This window comes from Lipomyces doorenjongii (assembly GCF_038497915.1).
Source record: "Lipomyces doorenjongii strain NRRL Y-27504 unplaced genomic scaffold V1508scaffold_103, whole genome shotgun sequence".
Taxonomy (NCBI): Eukaryota; Fungi; Ascomycota; class Lipomycetes; order Lipomycetales; family Lipomycetaceae; genus Lipomyces; species Lipomyces doorenjongii.
The window spans coordinates 1-18951 of NW_027118170.1; the positions used below are offsets into that span (position 1 = coordinate 1).

The 18951-nt window shown below is 47.9% G+C and overlaps 8 protein-coding genes across 8 annotated transcripts; 3 read left to right on the forward strand and 5 right to left on the reverse strand.

The window, feature by feature from the left end:
* Window positions 1–90: 90 nt before the first annotated feature.
* V1508DRAFT_458220 (uncharacterized protein) lies at window positions 91–1629 on the reverse strand. The gene is made up of 2 exons (XM_066942711.1): window positions 1342–1629; window positions 91–1273 (listed from the first exon to the last, which is right to left on the reverse strand). Exons 1-2 carry the CDS (start codon window positions 1513–1515, stop codon window positions 236–238), a joined length of 1212 nt encoding a protein of 403 aa, XP_066792758.1. The 5' UTR covers window positions 1516–1629; the 3' UTR covers window positions 91–235.
* Window positions 1630–1976: 347 nt separating this feature from the next.
* On the reverse strand, window positions 1977–3564 carry V1508DRAFT_392847 (uncharacterized protein). Its single transcript, XM_066937964.1, has 2 exons — window positions 3217–3564; window positions 1977–3149 (listed from the first exon to the last, which is right to left on the reverse strand). The coding sequence occupies exons 1-2, from the start codon at window positions 3367–3369 to the stop codon at window positions 2109–2111; spliced, it is 1194 nt and encodes a 397-aa protein (XP_066792759.1). The 5' UTR covers window positions 3370–3564; the 3' UTR covers window positions 1977–2108.
* Window positions 3565–5745: 2181 nt separating this feature from the next.
* Window positions 5746–7674, forward strand: V1508DRAFT_400450 (uncharacterized protein; the record flags this gene model as incomplete). Its single annotated transcript, XM_066938338.1, has 6 exons — window positions 5746–5775; window positions 5796–5911; window positions 5964–6345; window positions 6504–6663; window positions 6714–6940; window positions 6982–7674. The coding sequence occupies 6 exons, from the start codon at window positions 5746–5748 to the stop codon at window positions 7672–7674; spliced, it is 1608 nt and encodes a 535-aa protein (XP_066792760.1).
* A 1591-nt stretch (window positions 7675–9265) lies between these two features.
* V1508DRAFT_458223 (HNH endonuclease-domain-containing protein) lies at window positions 9266–10617 on the forward strand (the record flags this gene model as incomplete). The annotated part of the gene is given in 4 exon segments (XM_066942712.1): window positions 9266–9728; window positions 9791–9891; window positions 9911–10265; window positions 10298–10617. The coding sequence occupies 4 exon segments, from the start codon at window positions 9656–9658 to the stop codon at window positions 10615–10617; spliced, it is 849 nt and encodes a 282-aa protein (XP_066792761.1). The 5' UTR covers window positions 9266–9655.
* A 439-nt stretch (window positions 10618–11056) lies between these two features.
* V1508DRAFT_426733 (ribosomal protein S5 domain 2-type protein) lies at window positions 11057–12968 on the reverse strand. The gene has a single exon (XM_066941603.1). It carries the CDS (start codon window positions 12746–12748, stop codon window positions 11135–11137), a length of 1614 nt encoding a protein of 537 aa, XP_066792762.1. The 5' UTR covers window positions 12749–12968; the 3' UTR covers window positions 11057–11134.
* Window positions 12969–13083: 115 nt separating this feature from the next.
* V1508DRAFT_426736 (fungal-specific transcription factor domain-containing protein) lies at window positions 13084–15173 on the reverse strand. Its single transcript, XM_066941604.1, has 2 exons — window positions 14867–15173; window positions 13084–14818 (listed from the first exon to the last, which is right to left on the reverse strand). The coding sequence occupies exons 1-2, from the start codon at window positions 15079–15081 to the stop codon at window positions 13246–13248; spliced, it is 1788 nt and encodes a 595-aa protein (XP_066792763.1). The 5' UTR covers window positions 15082–15173; the 3' UTR covers window positions 13084–13245.
* Window positions 15174–15314: 141 nt separating this feature from the next.
* V1508DRAFT_392853 (ribosomal protein S5 domain 2-type protein) lies at window positions 15315–17497 on the forward strand. Its single transcript, XM_066937965.1, has 2 exons — window positions 15315–16705; window positions 16762–17497. The coding sequence occupies exons 1-2, from the start codon at window positions 15487–15489 to the stop codon at window positions 17220–17222; spliced, it is 1680 nt and encodes a 559-aa protein (XP_066792764.1). The 5' UTR covers window positions 15315–15486; the 3' UTR covers window positions 17223–17497.
* Window positions 17395–18851, reverse strand: V1508DRAFT_426739 (galactose-1-phosphate uridyl transferase; the record flags this gene model as incomplete). Its single annotated transcript, XM_066941605.1, has 3 exons — window positions 18660–18851; window positions 18136–18596; window positions 17395–18084 (listed from the first exon to the last, which is right to left on the reverse strand). Coding segments are annotated over exons 1-3 (1072 nt in total), but the record flags the coding sequence as incomplete, so codon positions are not given.
* Between the last annotated feature and the right edge of the window lie 100 nt (window positions 18852–18951).

Sequence of the window (18951 nt, forward strand, 5' to 3'; positions counted from 1 at the left end):
ACAGTGCTCTTTTGTTAGCAGAATACCATTGAACCTATTGGCTCAGTGAAGGGTTTACTCTGATCTGAACTACTCAACGGCATAGGTTTTCGACAGATATGCTTATTGAACACGAGTATAAATAGAACTGAAGTTAAACAATCGCCTAACATACATCTCCGTATTATTCTTCCCTATCAGATAGATCAATAATGATACATTCCAAATAGCTTCCTGACTTCATTTACAACAGGCTTCACGGAGTGTTATCGGGAAAGAAAGGGCGATACTGCATTGTAAGTGTTATGTCATCTAACCAAACTGGATCATCATTATCACATATGGCCTCTAGTTCTAGAGTAACGTCACCAACTAAGCGTACAGTAGCGGTAATGTCGACCCATTTGGTTCCTGGATTAATTAATGTGCCACTAAAAGGCGACCCTCCATCACCATCTGAAACATTAAAATAGCAAGAATTAGATAATGTCTTCACAAATGCCTGGAATGTGAATAATCCTCCATTGCAGTCTTCTGTAAGAGAGATTGTCTGAAAGATACCAGCCGCCTTAGTCTTATACTGGCTGATAAAACCTCCTATTCCTGGAACTGAAATAACTGCAAAGGATTTGAATACTGCAGCATAGTTGCCAGAGTGCGCCCCTCCTGGTACCTGCAGACTCGGAATGACGGCGTATTGCATTCCGGGCAAAAAGTTCGGGGCCCATACATCGGGCTGCGATTCAAAAGAAGGGTTTGCTACTAGTTGGGCGCACACAGGTTGACATGACGGCAAAACAGTTGCCGTGACAGTGCTTGCACTTAAGGTCACTGAATCTGTCACGGTCGTCGTAAGGACGACAGAAGTCGTAGTAGTAGTCACCGTACGGGTTGTTGGCTTGACTTTAATAACAGTAGACGTGACTGTTGTAGGGACCACGTCTGTTACTACTGAAACTTTCGCTACAGTAGTGGATATTGTGACTGATTTTGTTACAGTCAGATGATCTTCAACTATTTTGGTGAGGTCAATAGTTTTCAATGACTCCAGAGTAACTGTTTTGAAACTAGGAACTTCCTTATATCGGGTAGCCGTGGTAGTCGTGGTAGTTGTGTATTTGGCCGTATATGTCGATGTCGAAACTTTTCTTATTGTAGTCGGCACTATAATTGATTTGGTGATGGTGTGATAATGGTTGACCGTGACTGATTTCAACGATGGGACGCTGACTGTTTTTGTTACGGGAACTGATGTGATTTTGATCGAGGTCACAGTCAGTGTCTGATGTTTTGTCTAAAATGATAACTACGGTCAATATCAAGGATGCTATACATAACGCAAAGCAATATCGTTATGCTCACCGTAGTCACATCGTGATATGTCGTCCTTGTTATTGATTTTAGGCCTGAACATTTCAGTGTCAGTGGTTCTGATATGGCATTTGCAGCCAGAACAACGGCGCTGGGAATCACTAAGAGGAAGGTGATCATGAAATCAAATAGATATCGCCATAGTGTCTGTATTTGGCTCCTCATAGTGAATATCTAGCCTCTGCATTACAGCGAGGCATTTGCATCAAACCACCTGGGCTTTTAACAGTGTTTAAAAGTGTTGCGGTAACAACATCATGACCCGGGGTCATGTCTTCTATGCGGCAGAGAACTCTCTTAGCGAGAGTGTGCAACCGGTTCAAAAGTCTCCTAAGAAGCTTTTACTAGTCAAAAACTCCATGGTTTGCCATGCGCCACTCTCATTCATATTCCTAACCCTTTAAAAAAACTCTTTTGATCTTTGTATTTTCTGTTCAAGACCTTTTGGGCGACCATCAATCTTTGCTAGTCATGCTGATAGAAGATTACTGTGATTCTTATTCAAAAACTGTGCGTCTCCAAGGTTAGGTCTTTAGGTTGGTCTTATTTTAAGAAAGCTATCTCATATAAGTTATATTAGATGTTATAATTTATACAGCTGGAAGGGTTCTTAAGATTTTGGAAGTAACCGACCCCTTAACCAAACACAAGCAGTGCCCATAAGGCGGCTGCGTCAAATTAGGTTTAGTGTGTGGCACACACTTAACCCTTAACCAAACGTCATGAGGTACACTCAGTAGACAAGGTTCGAAGTTAACTTAATTGTCCATCACGTGAGGCAAGATAATTTTATCGGCCATCGTAACTGTAACGTCATCCAACCAAACCTGACTCCAACTGGTACAAGAAACCGAAACTATTAGATCAAAATTGCCATCAACTTCAAGAAAAGATGATATTTCTCCCCATAGACCTCCGAATGTTATAGATGAGGTGCTAATCTCGTGAGGTAACAAGGCAGTCCTAACAGATAGAACAAATATACAGCTATCAGTCGAACTCTTCGCAAAAGCTTGGAATTTGTATCTTCCGTAGCAATTACGATTAACAACAATTGACTGGGTCATTCCGATCCATAGGGGGTTAGTGACAAAATTGGATACCAACGCATTGTCACCAGAATGAGCTCCACCCGGTATGTCGAAAGTAGATTCTACGCTGAAGTAGTTATAGACAGGGGCAGGTTCTCTTTTCCGTAATGCTGGCACTGGAATCACTGGACCCCAATTTTGCAAAGGTACCAGCGACTCGAAGGAAGGGTTTGCCACAAGCTGTGCGCATATCGGTCGACATGACGGCACAACTGTTGCAGTGACAGTGCTTGCACTTAAGGTCACTGAATCTGTCACGGTCGCCGTATGGAGGAAGGAAGTCGTTGTAAAAGTTACCGTGCGAGTTGTTGGCGAGACTTGAATAACAGTAGACGTGAGTGTGGACGAGACGACATCTGTCACTACTGACACTTTCACTAAAGTCGTAGATACTGTGACTGATTTTGTTACAGTCTTTCGGTCTTCAATTGTTTCGGTGTGATCAATAGTTTTTAATGACACCAAATTAACTGTTTGAAAGCTCGGAAATTCTTTAATTCGGGTAGCGGTGGTAGTCGTGGTAGTTGTGTATTTGGCCGTATATGTCGATGTCGAAATTTTTCTTATTGTAGTCGGCACTATAATTGATTTGGTAATAGTGTGATAGTGGTCGACCGTGACTGATTTGAACGACGGGACGCTGACTGTTTTTGTTACGGGAACTGATGTGATTTTGATCGAGGTCACGGTTCGCGTCTGCTCTTTTGTCTATAAATATACCTACTGTCAACATCAAGGACACTATAGACGTCACAGAACAGCAAATTATTCTCACTGTAGTCACATCGCGATAAGCGGTCTTTGTTACTGTCTCTAAGCCTGAACATTTCAATGTTGGTGGTTCTGCTTTGATGTTTCCGGCCCGAACAATGGTGCTGGGAAACACTACGAGGACGGAGATCACGAAAATAAATAGATGTCGCCACATTATTTGCCTTTTTTCCTCGTAATGAATTTCTCTGCTCTGTATTGGGTAGAGAGAGCGAGACCATCTCGGTGAAGCGAGCAGAGCTTCTAAAAAGTGCTGGAGTTCCAGGCAGAGAGGTCAAGAATTATCAGTATGTCGCAAAGAAACTTTCTTAGCGAGAGTAGTGCTGCAACCGGTTCAAGAATCTTATCTTCATTATAGCTTAGTATGATCAAGCACTCAATGCTTGGCCAGAATCACTCTAATCATGATTCGTTACCCTAATCATGTGCTGGGCGATCGCCTTGGCGCATTTGTAGTTGTCATTTTGGCAACTGCCAAGATTTGCTAGTCATGCAGCAATCATAGGTCAGAAGATTATTGTAGTCGTATTTCATGAAGTTTATGGAATAGTCACTTCTCATTTCACGGATGCCTCTTGCATATATTCGGAAGTAGTAGTTATATACAGTAGTTATGTACACTCTTAGTCGTATCATTTGTTGTATTGAAGTATGTCATAATCGACAGAGGTCAGAAACTTTGCCTAAAAGCAATGCAGCGATGTCTTGATTTTTGCTATGAATGATATGTTGAAAGCCTGTTTGTGGATCAAGTGCGTCGGCTATCGGTCAGTCTCCACTTCAAGCTTGTCGGACCTCGGGGAGCACCAGCTTTTATTGGTTGCTGAGATTAATCTTCGCTTCTAGATCCTTGGAGCCGAGCTGTCCCCGCTTCGAGAACACTGGAGATTGGCCAACGTTAGTGTTCGTAGGTAGCCGAACTTAGTAGAGTACATTCGGGCGTGGTGACGGGAGAGCGGGGGAGCTTGAGGAGGCTGTGTAGTGCTGTTTCACCTCTTGTGAGGAGGTGTTTCTTGTGTATATATTAGACATGAGTGTCCGTGAGATGGCCTCATCGAGACTTGACTCTCAGCTCCCATCTTATTGTTCACCTTAGTCCATTCAGTCCACTTCTACAATTCTCACAAAAGCCCACATCGTATAACGTGTAGCAGCGAGTGGATCGGCCTAACAAGCAAATCATGTCTTCATCAATTTCTCCCTTATTTCAAGTTTATAAACCCGAAATTGATAAAAATCAAGAAGGAAAATACTGCAAACGATTCGACCTTATAAACAGGGAGGAAATTTCCAGTATTTAGAGCGTTCCGCCTTAATGGTGCTTGACACCCATCTAGCGCGTGATTTGCACTAGCAACGCCAAAACTCTGAATGTCAGGACGAACCCCTGAGTATCACCGGGGATGTCCTCATCTCGTACCCATCGGCGACCCCTCGGACCCCCGACTACGTTCCTTCTGCTCTGCTCAGATGGCCGTGTGTTTTGCTTTGATTTTTTGTAATGCCTTCATTTTGTTGGCGTCTTTCTATTAGAAAAGATTTCATTGGCTGTAGAGGCTCGAACGGGGGCGCAGGAATGCACATAAGAACACGCTGGTCCCCGTGGGGTTATCGTAGTTAATATTCTAAAATATACAGTTATACTTGCTTTCCAGCTAGCGTCACATATAGTGCAAAACTTCGATTCTGACCTTAAGACCCTCGACCCTCACACTGAATGAGAAGAGCAGGTGCTTCTAGAATATAATTAATGGACAATTGCGGACAAGATGCCGACTGTCGGCAGACTCAACTTCTCCCTGGTAGATCAAAGTTGGCGCAAATAGCTAGTTACGCCTTTTTTTAAGTAGTCGTACTATGGTATCTCTGATGTTTGTCAACAAGTTGACTAAGGACCCATGAGTCGTTGAGCTGCCTTTAGAACCGGACCTTCCAAGAGCATGCTGTTTGCGTCTATGACGGGTGAGGCCATCTGGAGTTGAATGGCTTTTGGGCACATATACACAAGAGCAAATGCCTGATCTTTATCTTCACGGAGCCATTCTTCACGGCAACATTATTATTTATTGGAAAGTAGTTTGCAACTTGCTTGGCTTGGTCGACCGACTCAAACACCATGGCGACATATAAGGTTTGTGGGTTGTTGACTATTTGCAGTGGGCAAACCGGTCGTAATGGGATCTCCATTATATGAGGGTGGACGGATAGCTGTTCTGGTCCAATAAATAACTTGAAATCCTACGTGTTCTCTTCGTCTTACGACTTACTCGGCGTTAAATTTTAGGTTAATTCTTACGAGGTCGAGGTACAAATGTCGACGAGGTAGTACGATCTCTACTTACGCTAGTCCCAAAGAGGAATGGTTGGCAGTTGCCCCATGAATCTCCTTTGATATCTTTATTAACTAATTATTGCAGTTTAATAAATTTGTCACCCTGTCAGTCAGCCGCTGCTTTTGCTGCGTCTTAGATATAAAAATGGCGCGACGCACAGCTTCCCATCTCAGTCAGCATTTCAACACTCGTTTTCAGTCATGTCGTTGCTCTTGAGGCTCGGGTGGTGGGTGCGCGCCGCTCGATAAAGGTCATTGTCATAGGTGCTGGCATATCTGGAATTATAGCGGGCATCCGCTTCCCTCAGCGCATTCCAAACCTCGATCTCGCGATCTACGACAAGAATCCGGATGTCGAGGGCGTGTGGTACGAGAACAGGTGTCCGGGCGTTGCGTATGGTATGCCACTTATAGATCAGTTCTACAAATTCTCTTGCTCATGTACATCCCGCGCACTCGTATCAGCTCTCCTTCGACTCGAACCCAAACTGGTCACAATTTTACGCGTCTGGACAGGAAATTCATCAGTACTGGAAAGCCATTGTCCAGAAATATGGCGTTGACAAGTACGTCCGGCTCAACAGCAAGATTGTGGAGGCGCGGTTTGACCAGGCGGAAGCAAAGTGGCAAGTCAAGATTCAGCGAGTCGATACCGGCGAGGTTTTTACCGACTCGGCCAACATATTGTACGGGTGCGTTGGCGCGCTCAACGAGTGGAAATGGCCGGACATTAAGGGGTTACATGACTTTAAGGGTGTATTGCTCCACAGTGCGAATTGGGATGATGATTGGGATCCGACGGTATGTATTCAGCCCGCACGTAGTGATCACTCATTTTGTCTTGTCTTAAATATTTCAGCATAATATCCTTTATGCTTGATATAATAATTTGAATATGTTTTGAATTCAATGGATGTTTGACGAGTGAGTTCAAAAGTTTGATGCTGACTTCTCTCTAGGGGAAGGCAGTTGCAGTTATTGGCTCAGGCTCCAGTGCTGTCCAGATCGTGCCTAGCCTTCAGCCGATAGTGAAGCAGCGTGACGCCTACGTCCGAAGTAAAACGTGGATATCTCCCCCGTCCGCATCCGGCGAGGTCCAGAAGCAGGAAGAGACGAATTGTAAGTGCTTTTGGTTTGCTTTCATTTAACTTAGCATTGATCCGGCTTAGTCACATTCAGTGAAGAAGAGGTGAAGCGCTTTAACGAGGGGCCCCAATTCTTCCTCGAGTACCGCAAGGCCATTGACCAGGAGCTCCAGTCATTGCACCATATCACATTTCGCGGGTCGAATGCCGACGCCACCGCTGCCTACCTCAACGAGCACATGATGAAGAAGCTCACAAAGAAACCAGAGATTCTGCAAAAGTTGTGCCTGACTTCCTGCCGGGCTGCCGCCGTATCACACCTGGACTTCACTACCTAAATGCACTAACCCAGGATAATGTCAGCTTTATCTCTGAGGAGATATCGTCCATCACAGCCGGGGGCGTGGTCACCAATGACGATATCTTGCGTCCTGTTGATGCGATTATCTGTGCGACTGGATTCGACACCACATGGACAGGCCGTTTCCCCATAATTGGCAGAGGCGGCCGGAAGCTCGCCGATAAGTGGGCAGAGTACCCGGAGACATATCTCTCTGTTGCGACGGACGAGTTCCCCAACATGTTTATCTCCCTGGGACCGAATTCCGAACAGGGAACCGGAAGCTTGAGTATCGTGATCGAAAAGATCGGGGAGTATGTCTGTGCGGCTGTTGAGAAGATCCAGCGGGAGTGCATCAAAACCATGACCGTGAAGCGTGCATCTGTGGAGTCCTTCGTCGAGTTCTGTGATCAGCATTTCCCGAAGACCGTGTTTAGCTTGCCTTGCATGTCGTGGTATAAGCGAGGCACCAGCGAAGGAAGAGTCTCGGGCATGTGGCCGGGAAGTTCGCTGCATTTTATTACGACATTGGCCAATCCGAGATGGGAGGATTACGAATATGAGTATGTCAACGATAATGTTATGGCGTGGTTGGGAGATGGGTTTACTGAGGCCCAGAAGATTCCTGAGGCAGAACGCGCTTACTACTTGGATCCGGTAAATATTGATTTCCCCAAGCCGATGCGGTCAAGCACGGAAGCTTAGACGGGGCAGTCAGGCATAGAGAGACAGGCTCAACATCGATTCAACACACAATGCCTCCTATAGGAGAGTCATCATTAGCGTTATGGCATGTATTCGACATTTATAGAGTAAAGAAATTTTGGAATACGCTTATGCGATATAAGTCTTGTGTGTTGTTGGACCTTAAAGTGCATGTGGTTATATTCATGGCTAGCAAGTATAAAAGGAGGCTGTGCCTCCGCTGCTAGACCATGCACAAAGTCTTGTATCCAGGAATTCATTTCTTCAAGTATAACGTTGCCGTCCACTCTGTTTGCACAGTCCTCTGTCCAGTTCAGTCCGCAGTTGTCAGGGCTATCAAATCTTTAACTCTTCACCTCTCAACTCTCTCCTCCATTTCGTCTGCTCTCACGCCTCCCCATCCTTACCACCAAGTAACTTCCACCACTTCTTCAAGAACCATGGAGCCGCCCCCCAGCTACGCCGGATGGTCATCGTGCCCCATCCGATCCATATGCCAACAAACAAGGCCGTCTTTCATGATGTCGACTTTCAGCTTGACGACATCGAAGAGTGGCGGGGAGCAGGCCAAAAGGGAGATGGCTCGCGAGCGCATGCTAGGGAAGGGGAGAATATCGAGGAATGGGTGATGTGGGTAGATGATCTGCGCGGTGGTGGGTCGTAGGTGCGACGGGATTTTCTGGGAATATCTTGACTGAAGAGCCGTTATTACATCCAAGGAGCTTGGGGTAAAACGGCGACAGACAGTTTTCGCCGTAGAATCTTGCTACCGGTACCCGATTGCTTTTGCGTTGCGCAGGGTGGTCGAGGGTAGAGAGTCGGTGACAACTGTATGGGTGATGAGCACCCAAGTAAGACGGAGGAGATGGAAAGGAAGACGTAGTACTTGGTAATTTTACCTGCTTGAATGATCGGAGACCGGAAATGAAGATATCTCCCAAGTTGATAGTTTTGGGACTAGAGGTGAGCAGGCCGGACAAGAAGACATCTTTTATATTGGGCTTGTTCTCCAGTACAATGCCGATCAAATTCTTTGAATCTTCCGTGACATCAAGTTGGATTATTTGACGCAATACTTCGAATGCAAGCTCGCGCTCGTCCGAGGAGCTCTGGCCCTCCTCATCCTCAGGTTGCAAGTTAGTATTACCATGAGAGAATGGTGTAAGCGATGCCGTGTTGATTAGATAAATGCGTGCGTGAGAAGGTAGACAGTACTCGTTAATAACACAGCGCGAGAGAAAAACGACAAATTCAACAATCGTGTGTTACTTTTCACCGGGTTGCGGCTCATAACTGAGGAAGTTCCACCCTGACAATCTGATTCTGGGCCGCCGGACTTGCACATTATATGTGTAACATCGAATCCAAGCTTCTTTGATTAAGGATTCTAGTTTTAACTTAGGATGCTTACCTTGTGTTTAGAAGCCCGAGGAGATTCAGACACTCTGACACACTGACAGTAGAGAATTCTGGGCTGGTATGCACCGTAGTTTAATTAGTGTAATGCTGAGCCTCGACCTCGTACTTGGAACTTCTTCTCACACATATATTGGCTGTGCACCTTCGTCCGATTCCCAGCCCTAAGAGCCCAAAGTATGCCAACAATACCCTAACCCGACTATTGTCGTAAACAAACTTTCAAATTAAGTGACCCGTCGTAATAGGGTCCCCGAGTTTTTCTTGTTGTTCTGTCTTCGCATACAATAATCTTTTCAAGAGCCTGCGCAGAATTCTCTATGGATTCTGTGCCATATTCATTGTTGGTATTCTACAATCATACAGGATGATTAGCAGCAGTAACTGAGCAACAAGCCGAAGGTGGACAGATTGTTCGTAATTTCAGTTACTAAGCTTCGCAATAGTTCATTGCTTCTTCGTCACTATTATTACATTAGATACTAGCGTGCCTGTTAGCCTCGACTTCATTTGGTGCCTGGCAGGTATCATTTACTAACTCGGCGACTGACCCAATCGGCACTTTATGGCTCCCAACAGGTCGCTAGGTCGAGATGTCCGGTTTTACGACAATTCAGAGCCTGATAAGGCACTCGGTGGTCTTCTGTTGACTCCATCCTTCACAATGAGATTCTCATCATTTCGGATTCCCCATACGAAGTATATTTACGGGGTAATGAGATGCCCCTGAGACCAACCGACGAGCCACTGCAATCGGGAGAGTATGATATAAAGCCCACTTCTCCCCACGATACAGGATTTGTATTAATTTGACTGTGAGATGGCTACTGAAATTGAAACAGGCAGAATATTAATCACAAACGAGTTCTGCATAACACGAGTACTATCATACACAGTCTCTGGTAGAGATGAATCATTTCGGCGGCGTGTTCGCGAAAGAGACGGAAAGTGTGTGATAACCGGCGTTGTCAACCCCAAAAGGCTGGTTGATGCGAATGATTGGACAGGCTACCATGCTGCCCACATCTTTCCACTGTCGGCCGAACAATGGTTCATCCAGAGTGATTTTTCTCGGTGGATTACAAATAGAGAGGACGGGCATGACACGGGGATCAACTCATGTCAGAATGGACTGCTCATGGCGACCCATGTCCATGCGCTGTTTGACAACTTTAGTATCTCTATCAACGTAGATGACGATTACAAGGTAGTTATTTCAATGATGATCTTTTAAATATAGGCGGTCGGCGACTTGACCGAGTTTGTCGAGATCCGAATAGTGTGCAAAGTGCAAGGGATGAGCTTCTCCGGTGCCACTTTCGTCAAGCGGTGCTGGCCAATATGAGAGGCGATGGAGAACCGATTTTTGAGTTTGATTTCCCGCCTGGAAGTGATATGGTGGGCGAGATCATGAGTGGTCCGGACGCCGCGAAAAGGATGGAGGCAGAGCTTTTCTCAAGGTTGAATGGATTGTCGCTTGCCAAAAGAAGCTTGTCGCAATGCCGTCAAGATTGTAATGACTTTTGAGTCAGCAGAGAGTCTAAGTACGATTAATGAGTGGGGATATGGCGTGGAGCGGACCCTGCTAACAATCCATACGTGGTCAAGTAAGAAACTAGCATGTCTATTCTTAATGACCTACTTCCCGAATGGCGGTCTATATTGGGAAGGTGGCAGAAAAACACTTCATCAAGTCTTGCTGGCACCTAAACAGTCCATCCCAGTCAGAGAGATATTGTTTGCTATATCGGCCGGAAATATGTTATAGCAGTCACGGCTATGGAAATTTGCCAACACTTTCTCTCAACTGTAATAATGTCATGACAATGGATCGTAAATGTAATTCATCGGCTAGTCCCTTTGTGAATAATAGCACGCAACAGTTTGTCAGGGGATGTGACATATCTTCTGCATCTCGCCTCTTTCAACTAGTTCTCTAGTAAAATGCTCGTGTCTCTGTGGTCTATTTATTTACGCGCGAATGAGATTTATTGCAGAGCACAACTCCAATAAATACAATCAAAATCATTACTTGTTTAATGCATCACACATTGTAATTTCCTACAACAACTGCCGAACCCAAGGCCGGCTCCGTAATGCAAATGGCATCGTTCATCTTATCTTCCGAAATTTCAGGGTACCGTTTCAAATAGTACTCCTTCTTCAAACACTGCACAAATTCTGCTGCTTTATCTTTACGCACCAAACTGACAGTCGCACCACCCCATCCTGCACCAGTTAAGCGGCTTCCATATGCTCCGTTCGCCACCGCTAGACCGACTAGCTCGTCTAACTCTTCGCAAGAACAGTCGAACAAATCCCGGCACGACTGATGCGATGCAGTCGTAATAGACGCCAGAGCCCGCAGATATTGTTCCTCGGCGTCCGCGCCGTCCTGACCGGCAGGCGCATGGGTCAACATCTGGCAAAACTTCTGTACACGCAGCGCTTCCTCCAACACATGCAGTGCTCGTGCACGGAATTGAAAACGCTCAAAGCGGACAGGAAAGCGGGTCATGTATTTCTTTGTGATTTCCAATTCGGATTGTCCCAGTAGCTGGGCAGTTTCGGCGAGTGTATAGCCTTCTTCTTTCGAAAAGACTTCCTTAACTTTGTTTATCACACCGGTGGCGTCGACACCGCGAGCTTTGAACGCTTCGACTACGCCGCGAAGTGTACCACCAAAACCGTCCCGGATGGGAAGTGGACCGAGACCGCACTGTTTTGCAAGAATCTCAGCGGCCACGGCAGTTTCGACAACTCGCAGGTTATAGTGAATCGGACCAGTAACATGTTTGTCAGCAACAACTAGCGTATTTGCAATCACGAACGCAAAACCGTCGCTTTGGAAGGCTATTGGCGTCGCCTTCAATGCTGGATAAAACTGGACTTGTAGTGCGTGTCCGGGCACGCCAAATACTGAAGCTGACTGGTCCATACCGCCTGAGTTGACCCCGACATAGCGCTCCGAGACAACGGAGGACTGCACTAGATCAGACTTGGTGACTGCGCTGGCGAAGGATGTGGAATTTGGCGCCATAGCTTTGACAGCTGTGACGATTGCGAGGAGGGACGCGCAGACAAAGGCCGAGGAGGATGAGAGGCCAGAGCCGGTTGGGATGCGGCCGTCAATGAGGCAGTGCATGCTTGGTATTTTGGCCAACGGAAGAAGAGAGAACGCGCCCTTGACGCCGGCTAGAAAGTAGTTGCTCCATTCATGGACAGTGGCGTCGATCTCGATTTCTTTCAGGTCTGCAATGTTGAATGTCCGGGCAGGAAATTGTGGGTCTGTGTTGTTGAGCACGATTTGACCGTCGGTCGCGCCTACGTGGACGGCGATGAGCACGTCCTGCGTGATGGCCATAGGCAGAACGTCAAACAGCGAGTAGTCGATGTGCTCCCCGATTAGGTTTACGCGGCCCGGCGAGCGCGCAATGAACGTCAGGTCTTCATTGGGATATAACTGCTCAAAAGAGGCGACGAGCGAGGCCCATCGATGTTCCTGGGAAGGCAGCGCCGACACTGAGTAGACCGACGACAGGGAGGAGATCACAGGTACGTTTGTCACAGCATCGTGCATTTCGTCGACTTCTGACACTGGAGAGGATGCTGCAGTACCTGTTAGTGTAGTGATACTGGACTCGAAAGATGGGGGCATGCTGAAGGGGGTCACTGTACGAGGAGTGCAACTCTATGGGAGATGAAAGATGAGCAGGAAATGCAGAGTATACATACCCTATCACTTGGTCAGAATCCGAGTGAATCTGGGCCTTGGTCATGGCCTCTAGCGCCTGCCGCCTGCCGCGCAGAAGCGCGTGCAGCTAATGAGGGAGGCGGATTTAGAATGTCCGATTACTCGCAGTGGGGGAGCGTCGCTTGCGCTTATAGAAACTTCGACTCAGGGTAATTCCCTTCTCGAGGGGGGCCACCTATGTTAAGCAGCCGCACAGAGTGTGGCGTCCGTGGAGTCCCAGGGCACTTTTATAGTTATACGGTGACAATAAATATTAAAATCATACATACGACATCGCGCTCGTTAAATACAAAGGCTCCACTGTAACTCCACAATACTCAAAATAGTACACATCTCCTGTTAGTACAACTCCAAATACTCAAAATAGTACACATCTACTGTTAATACAACTCAGACAATGCCTAACCAAACATAACGATCTCAGAATCCCCTATTCCCCGCCACCCAGCCTCAACAGACTGCAGGCCCCGCATGACATTGGCCATGCCCTGTCGTTTCCCCAATTTCTGGAACACAACCTTCACAAACCCGCGATCAATTGAATCGACGCATTCGCTCGCGACAACACTGACTGGCCAGAGTAAAGCAGCCATGTTTCCTTCAAGCGTGCATACTCTAGCGAGATGGTCTAATGCGCAACGGACGTGACCTTGAATGGCGTCTGCCACGTTCTCGGATGGAAAGAATGTCCGGAGAAGGTAGATTTGCGCTGCGAGCTGGTACACTTTTGCTGCTGCCTGCATCGCCAAATCTTGCGGACTCGACGTCGACGACGATGCGGCGGGCACTTCCCACGAACTCAGCTCGAGCTCGAGTAAACTTGCGCGACACATGATGTCTGGCGTCAGTACTTTACCAAATTCTGAGTCGTTGCACAGAATGCATAGCCGTACGATCAACGGCCACAAATCTTCTGCTAGTCCAATTACCGGATCGATGCCGTCGTCAGGGAATTCGCTTGTCGAAGTCGTAGTTGGCCGCAGCCGGGAATACGTCGACAGAAAATGATGCAACTGCAGCGACTGATCAAGTAACTTGTCCCGCTTCGATAATGAAGATATAACGTCAAAATACTGAAATATTCGGAATAAAAAAATCGTTTCCTTGGATACCCTGGAATTTGCTGTTCCAGTCGTGTTTGATGTCTGTAGCCGGAATATGATGTGGTTAAGAAAGCTTGTGATGATACGATAAGCGCCATTCAGGTGCATGCTGATCGAGTCTATGTAGCCGCCTTTGGCAATTTCGTAGTACACTAGTATCAAAATGGACGAAAGAAGCACATTCTGCGTAGTTTCGTCCTCAAGCCGCGCGGGAAGGTCTTCTAGATGTGTAATAAGCTTCTCCAGAGCCGCTGTATGATACGACAGCTGCTGACCTCCCTGTGTAATACCCTGCGCATACGACTTGTGCGCCGACGCCAGTGCACATAGCGACGATAATAACGGGCCGGTTGGGGGTGGAGCTGCAGGACCTCGCCCGGCAACAGGAATCAACAACGACAGGATTAGGCGCCTAAACGGTCCTTCTTGCCGATAATACGATATCACAGATGATATAGTCATCGTAAAATGGTGCACAAGCTCTTTCTGATCACGAGTATAATTCAAGATAGACAGCGGATCTAGCCCATCTAGATTCTCTATATTTGCCGACATGGACTTCATCGAGGCTACGGTAGGAGACGGCACTAGCGTAGTCGATGGCGTCAATGGGTCTGCAACGAGTGTATCGTCAAATAGAGACGTGTCGACGGAACCCTCGTCGCTGAACGAGGCACTGAATATTGCATTGTTGTAGTCGGACGGTATGACTGCAGGCACGGTCGATAGGCTCGACACTCGTCTAGCTGCAGGCGACTTTCGCACATCACTGGTCGTTGGGGCCGGTGAAGGGTATACGCAGGCCCAGTTGCGGTCCAGACAACTCTTGCACGTCGGTTTGTCAAGACCGCACTTCTTCCTGCGTTGGCGACTTCCATAGTTAGCGTGGACTGCTTTCGCCACTGCGTATCTGACCTACCATTGTAAACAGCCCGCTCGACTTCGCTTCAATCCCACTTGTCGTCGCTTATGCAGCAGCTTCGTGTTCTCTTCTGGTGATTTCTCGTTGGCAGCCCCAGGCGATGTGCTCGATCCCCAAGAGCTCGACTGGACCGGACTAACCGGCTCTGGCTGTTGCTGTCGCTGAATTTCCGCCATGAGGTTCGCAGTGCTTAACATCGGTAGTGTCTCCATGTTGGCGAATTGACAACTGCGCTTGCGGATGCGGGCCGTGAATATGACATTGGCTGTCGATAGTATGACTGTCGATGGAATGCGGAGGCTACCGATGGACGAGCGGAGGGTGCAGTGCGGAGAAGCGCATACGATGAACTCCACATTGGCCCTAACCCAGCATCCTCTGCTCCACCCGCGCCACTTGTTACACGAGGGGGGAATAAGCGCAAGCGCTGCGTGGCTGTGCGATGCTGCGGCGCTTTGCGGTGACGGGCGGCAGACTCAATTCCCGGCTTCCCCGTCCCCAGAGATAGACGAGCAGCAAGCAGCAGGAGCGCTCCTTCACCGCGCACTCGTCCATCACCACCTGAGATTTACGGGTATATACTATAGTCTGCATAGCCCACGGCAAAACAAAAATATATGGCTTCTGCGTCCATTCCGGCGTCGCCGTCGCCGTGGACGACTCCGCATCCCTCTCCGCCGCCGACATATTCTCCTCCTCTGTCGTTTCCACCGCCCGAGGACCTTGTGCCGACAGTGACTCGTCTGCACGATATTTACTCCTCCGTCGATCTTCCTCACCAAACTTCTCGATGGCACGCCCTAGTCGCACGATTCAAAGCGTTATATGACCGCCCGATGACTTTCGTTGCGCGATCGCCGGGAAGAGTGAACTTGATTGGTGAACATATTGACTATTCGTGGTTCCCGGTCCTTCCAATGGCAACGGTCCATGATGTCCTAGTCGCCGTCTGTGTCTTACCGCAAAATGATCCTGTTGCCGACGACAGGATCATATTATCAAACGTATCGTCGTCGAAATATCCGACCCGAGTATTCAACACACGCGACTTCCAAGATCCGTTCTTCGAAATCAGCACAACCGGGACAGACGTTGACTGGTCAGCGTACTTCCTCGCTGGCCTCAAAGGCGCGCTCATGTTCTCGAAATTATGTGCCGCAGAAACCTCGCCATTACCCACCATGCGCATCCTTGTCGACGGCGACATTCCGCCCTGTGCAGGTCTCTCCGCGTCCTCGGCCTTTGTCTGCTCATCTCTGTTGGCAGTACTAGCGGCAACGACGTCGTCGATGATCGAAAAGTCGTTTCTAGTCAACTCATCAGTCATTTCTGAACGAGTCCTTGGTGTGAATTCTGGAGGCATGGACCAAGCCGCTTCCGTCTTCGGCGTGCGCGACCACGCATTACTCGTTGACTTTAGGCCGCTTGTGTCCGCGAAACCTGTCCGTGTACTCGATACAGTACCTCCTCTCTGCTTTGTTCTTGCGAATTCACTGGTCGTGGCGGCCAATCGAGCCGAAACCGGACCGGATACGTATAATGTTCGCGTGGTGGAGACTGTTCTTGCGGCCGAAATCCTCGCGCGTAAATATAACGTCGGACGGCTCGAGATTCGAGATGGGTTTGGTGGGACATTGCGTGGATTTTATGACCGCGTTTGTGAGCAAGAAGGGTGGACTATGGGCGATCGAGAATCTGAAGAGCGTGCTGTGCGTGAAGTTGTTAGGCGAGTTCAGGAGACGTTTGACAGAGACCAGTATTCGTTGGACGAGGTTGCGGAGAAATTGGGGCAAAAGACTGAAGATATGGTGCGCAAGTACATGACGCGGTTTCCTAGTACGTTTTCTTCATGGTCTATGTTTTAGAGTATGTGGTGATACTAACACTGTTAGTCCGGGCCAAGTATTTGAATTTACGGGACAGGTCTATTCACGTGATTGAGGAATCATTCCGCGTCAAATGCTTCTCGTCCCTGTTGGCGTCATCAACGGTCCACCTCCGCACGCTGTCTGGATCAGAATCAAGGCCCTATTTCGACGCTCTGGGTGCGTTAATGAATGCGTCACAGGCATCTTGTGCAAACTTTTTCGAGTGCTCATGTCCAGAAGTCGACGAACTCACTCAGATCGCGAGGCGGTACGGTGCGGCAGGAAGCCGGATGACAGGGACCGGATGGGGCGGATGCACGGTGTCGCTCGTGCGCGCAGACAAAGTTGCCGATGTGATTAATGGATTAAAGAAGGAGTACTACGCCGTCAGGTATCCTGGACTCTCAGCAAGCCAACTTGAAGAGGCGGTTTTTGCGATTAGGCCTGGGAATGGGACTGCTCTCGCTAAGATAGAGGACGTTTAATTTAGTTCTTGCTTCGTTTATATTCACGTAATTTCTATGGACTCCTCCTTTTTTCTCTCGGATACATGTTTCTGGTGTCGGTGCCATTGGTTTTCAGTCAATATGGGCAAGGCGATGCATTTTGGTGAACGTTACTGTTTGTGGTTGCATTATGGACTTTTGATTTGTTTATGTGAATGTATGTTTATGTAGATAAGATGCACAAGGATATTGTCTACTTATTAGTACAGACAATAGACATGTGATCAATTAATATTTGATGACTTTTTCCTCGATTCTATAACCCTATAAGTCTGACATCTGCCGCTAAAACTACTTTAACAAATAATGTACCTCTTCAACAGCCCTGATTCTGTCCGCGGCTTGTTCAGCTGTCAGATCCCGCTGCGGCTCGCCCAACATCTCGAAGCCGACCAAAAATTTGCGCACCGTCGCCCCGCGTAACAGCGGTGGGTAAAAATGCATATGGAAATGCGAGAGCTGGGTTTCGTCTTCTACGGGATTAATAGGTGCTTGATGCAAGCCCATTGAGTAAGGGAAGGATGTCTGGAATAAGTTGTCGTATCTGATTGTTAATTTCTGGATCAATTCGGCTAGATCGGTTTTTTGCTTCGGAGAGAACTCGACAAGAGATGCTGTGTGCGATTTGGCAAGAACTAAAGTCTCAAACGGCCACACAGCCCAGAATGGGACGAGTGCGATAAAGGACTCGTTTTGGACGACGATGCGGATGGGGTCTTGCTGTTCTACAGTTGCGTAGTCGCAAAGGAGACAGGTGCCGTGTTTGGCCCTGTAGGAGCGAAGACTTGTGAATTCTTTGGCCGGTTCGGAGGGTAAATTTTCGGTGCACCATGCCTGGCAACTTTGTCCGTCAGCTCTATCGCAAAGACAAAAAACCGAAAGAGTGGCTTACTGAGGATGAGGATTGGAGCAGCCCATGACCGCGCCTTTATTCTCGAAGATCTGAAGGTACCGGAACGTTGTCTCCGTCTTCATCTTGTTATACAATGCCGTCCATGTATTGAGCACATTTCCAATCTCCGGCACACTCATTAGCGGAAGCGTGACATTGTGCTTCGGGCTAAAGCAAATCACAAAACACGTCCCACGGGTGCCCTGCGCCTGCAATAGCCGGGACTTCAAATCGTCGTCGTCTGAACCAGACTGCTCATACGGCGGCTGGTCAACTTTAACGGCCGCGTAGTCGTTCACGAAGACGAAGGTGGATTCGTACTTTGGATTGACGGGACCCGTCGCGCGGACGTTGCCAGGACAAAGATAACACGATGCATCGTACTCTGGCAAGCCGCCGGCGCTGGTCTTTTCCTGCTGGCCCTGCCATGGTCGCTGTGTCCTATGGGGCGATACCAGGACCTGTACAGTAATAGTTAGTATTCTGATCACGACCAAAAATTTACTTTTAGCGTGATCACAAACCCAGGAATCAGTCAGAGGATTGTATCGGCGGTGGGAATCGTTGTTGAAATCAAACGTGCCTGTCATGATGCAGTGGGATAAATGAGTGTTGGACCGACGACTGTCGTCCAGGAATGAACAGAGACCTTTATTGACCCTGGAGAGCGAGCCCGAACAGTTGCCACATGGCTGCTGTGGTCGAATGATTCGAGGCGACGAAGATTGATTGATCGTCTCATAAGCGCAAGCGCAGTGCGGAGGAAGCCCTAACCTCCGCTTTAGTGAGCCGCACAGGGGCGTTTGGCGCATGCCA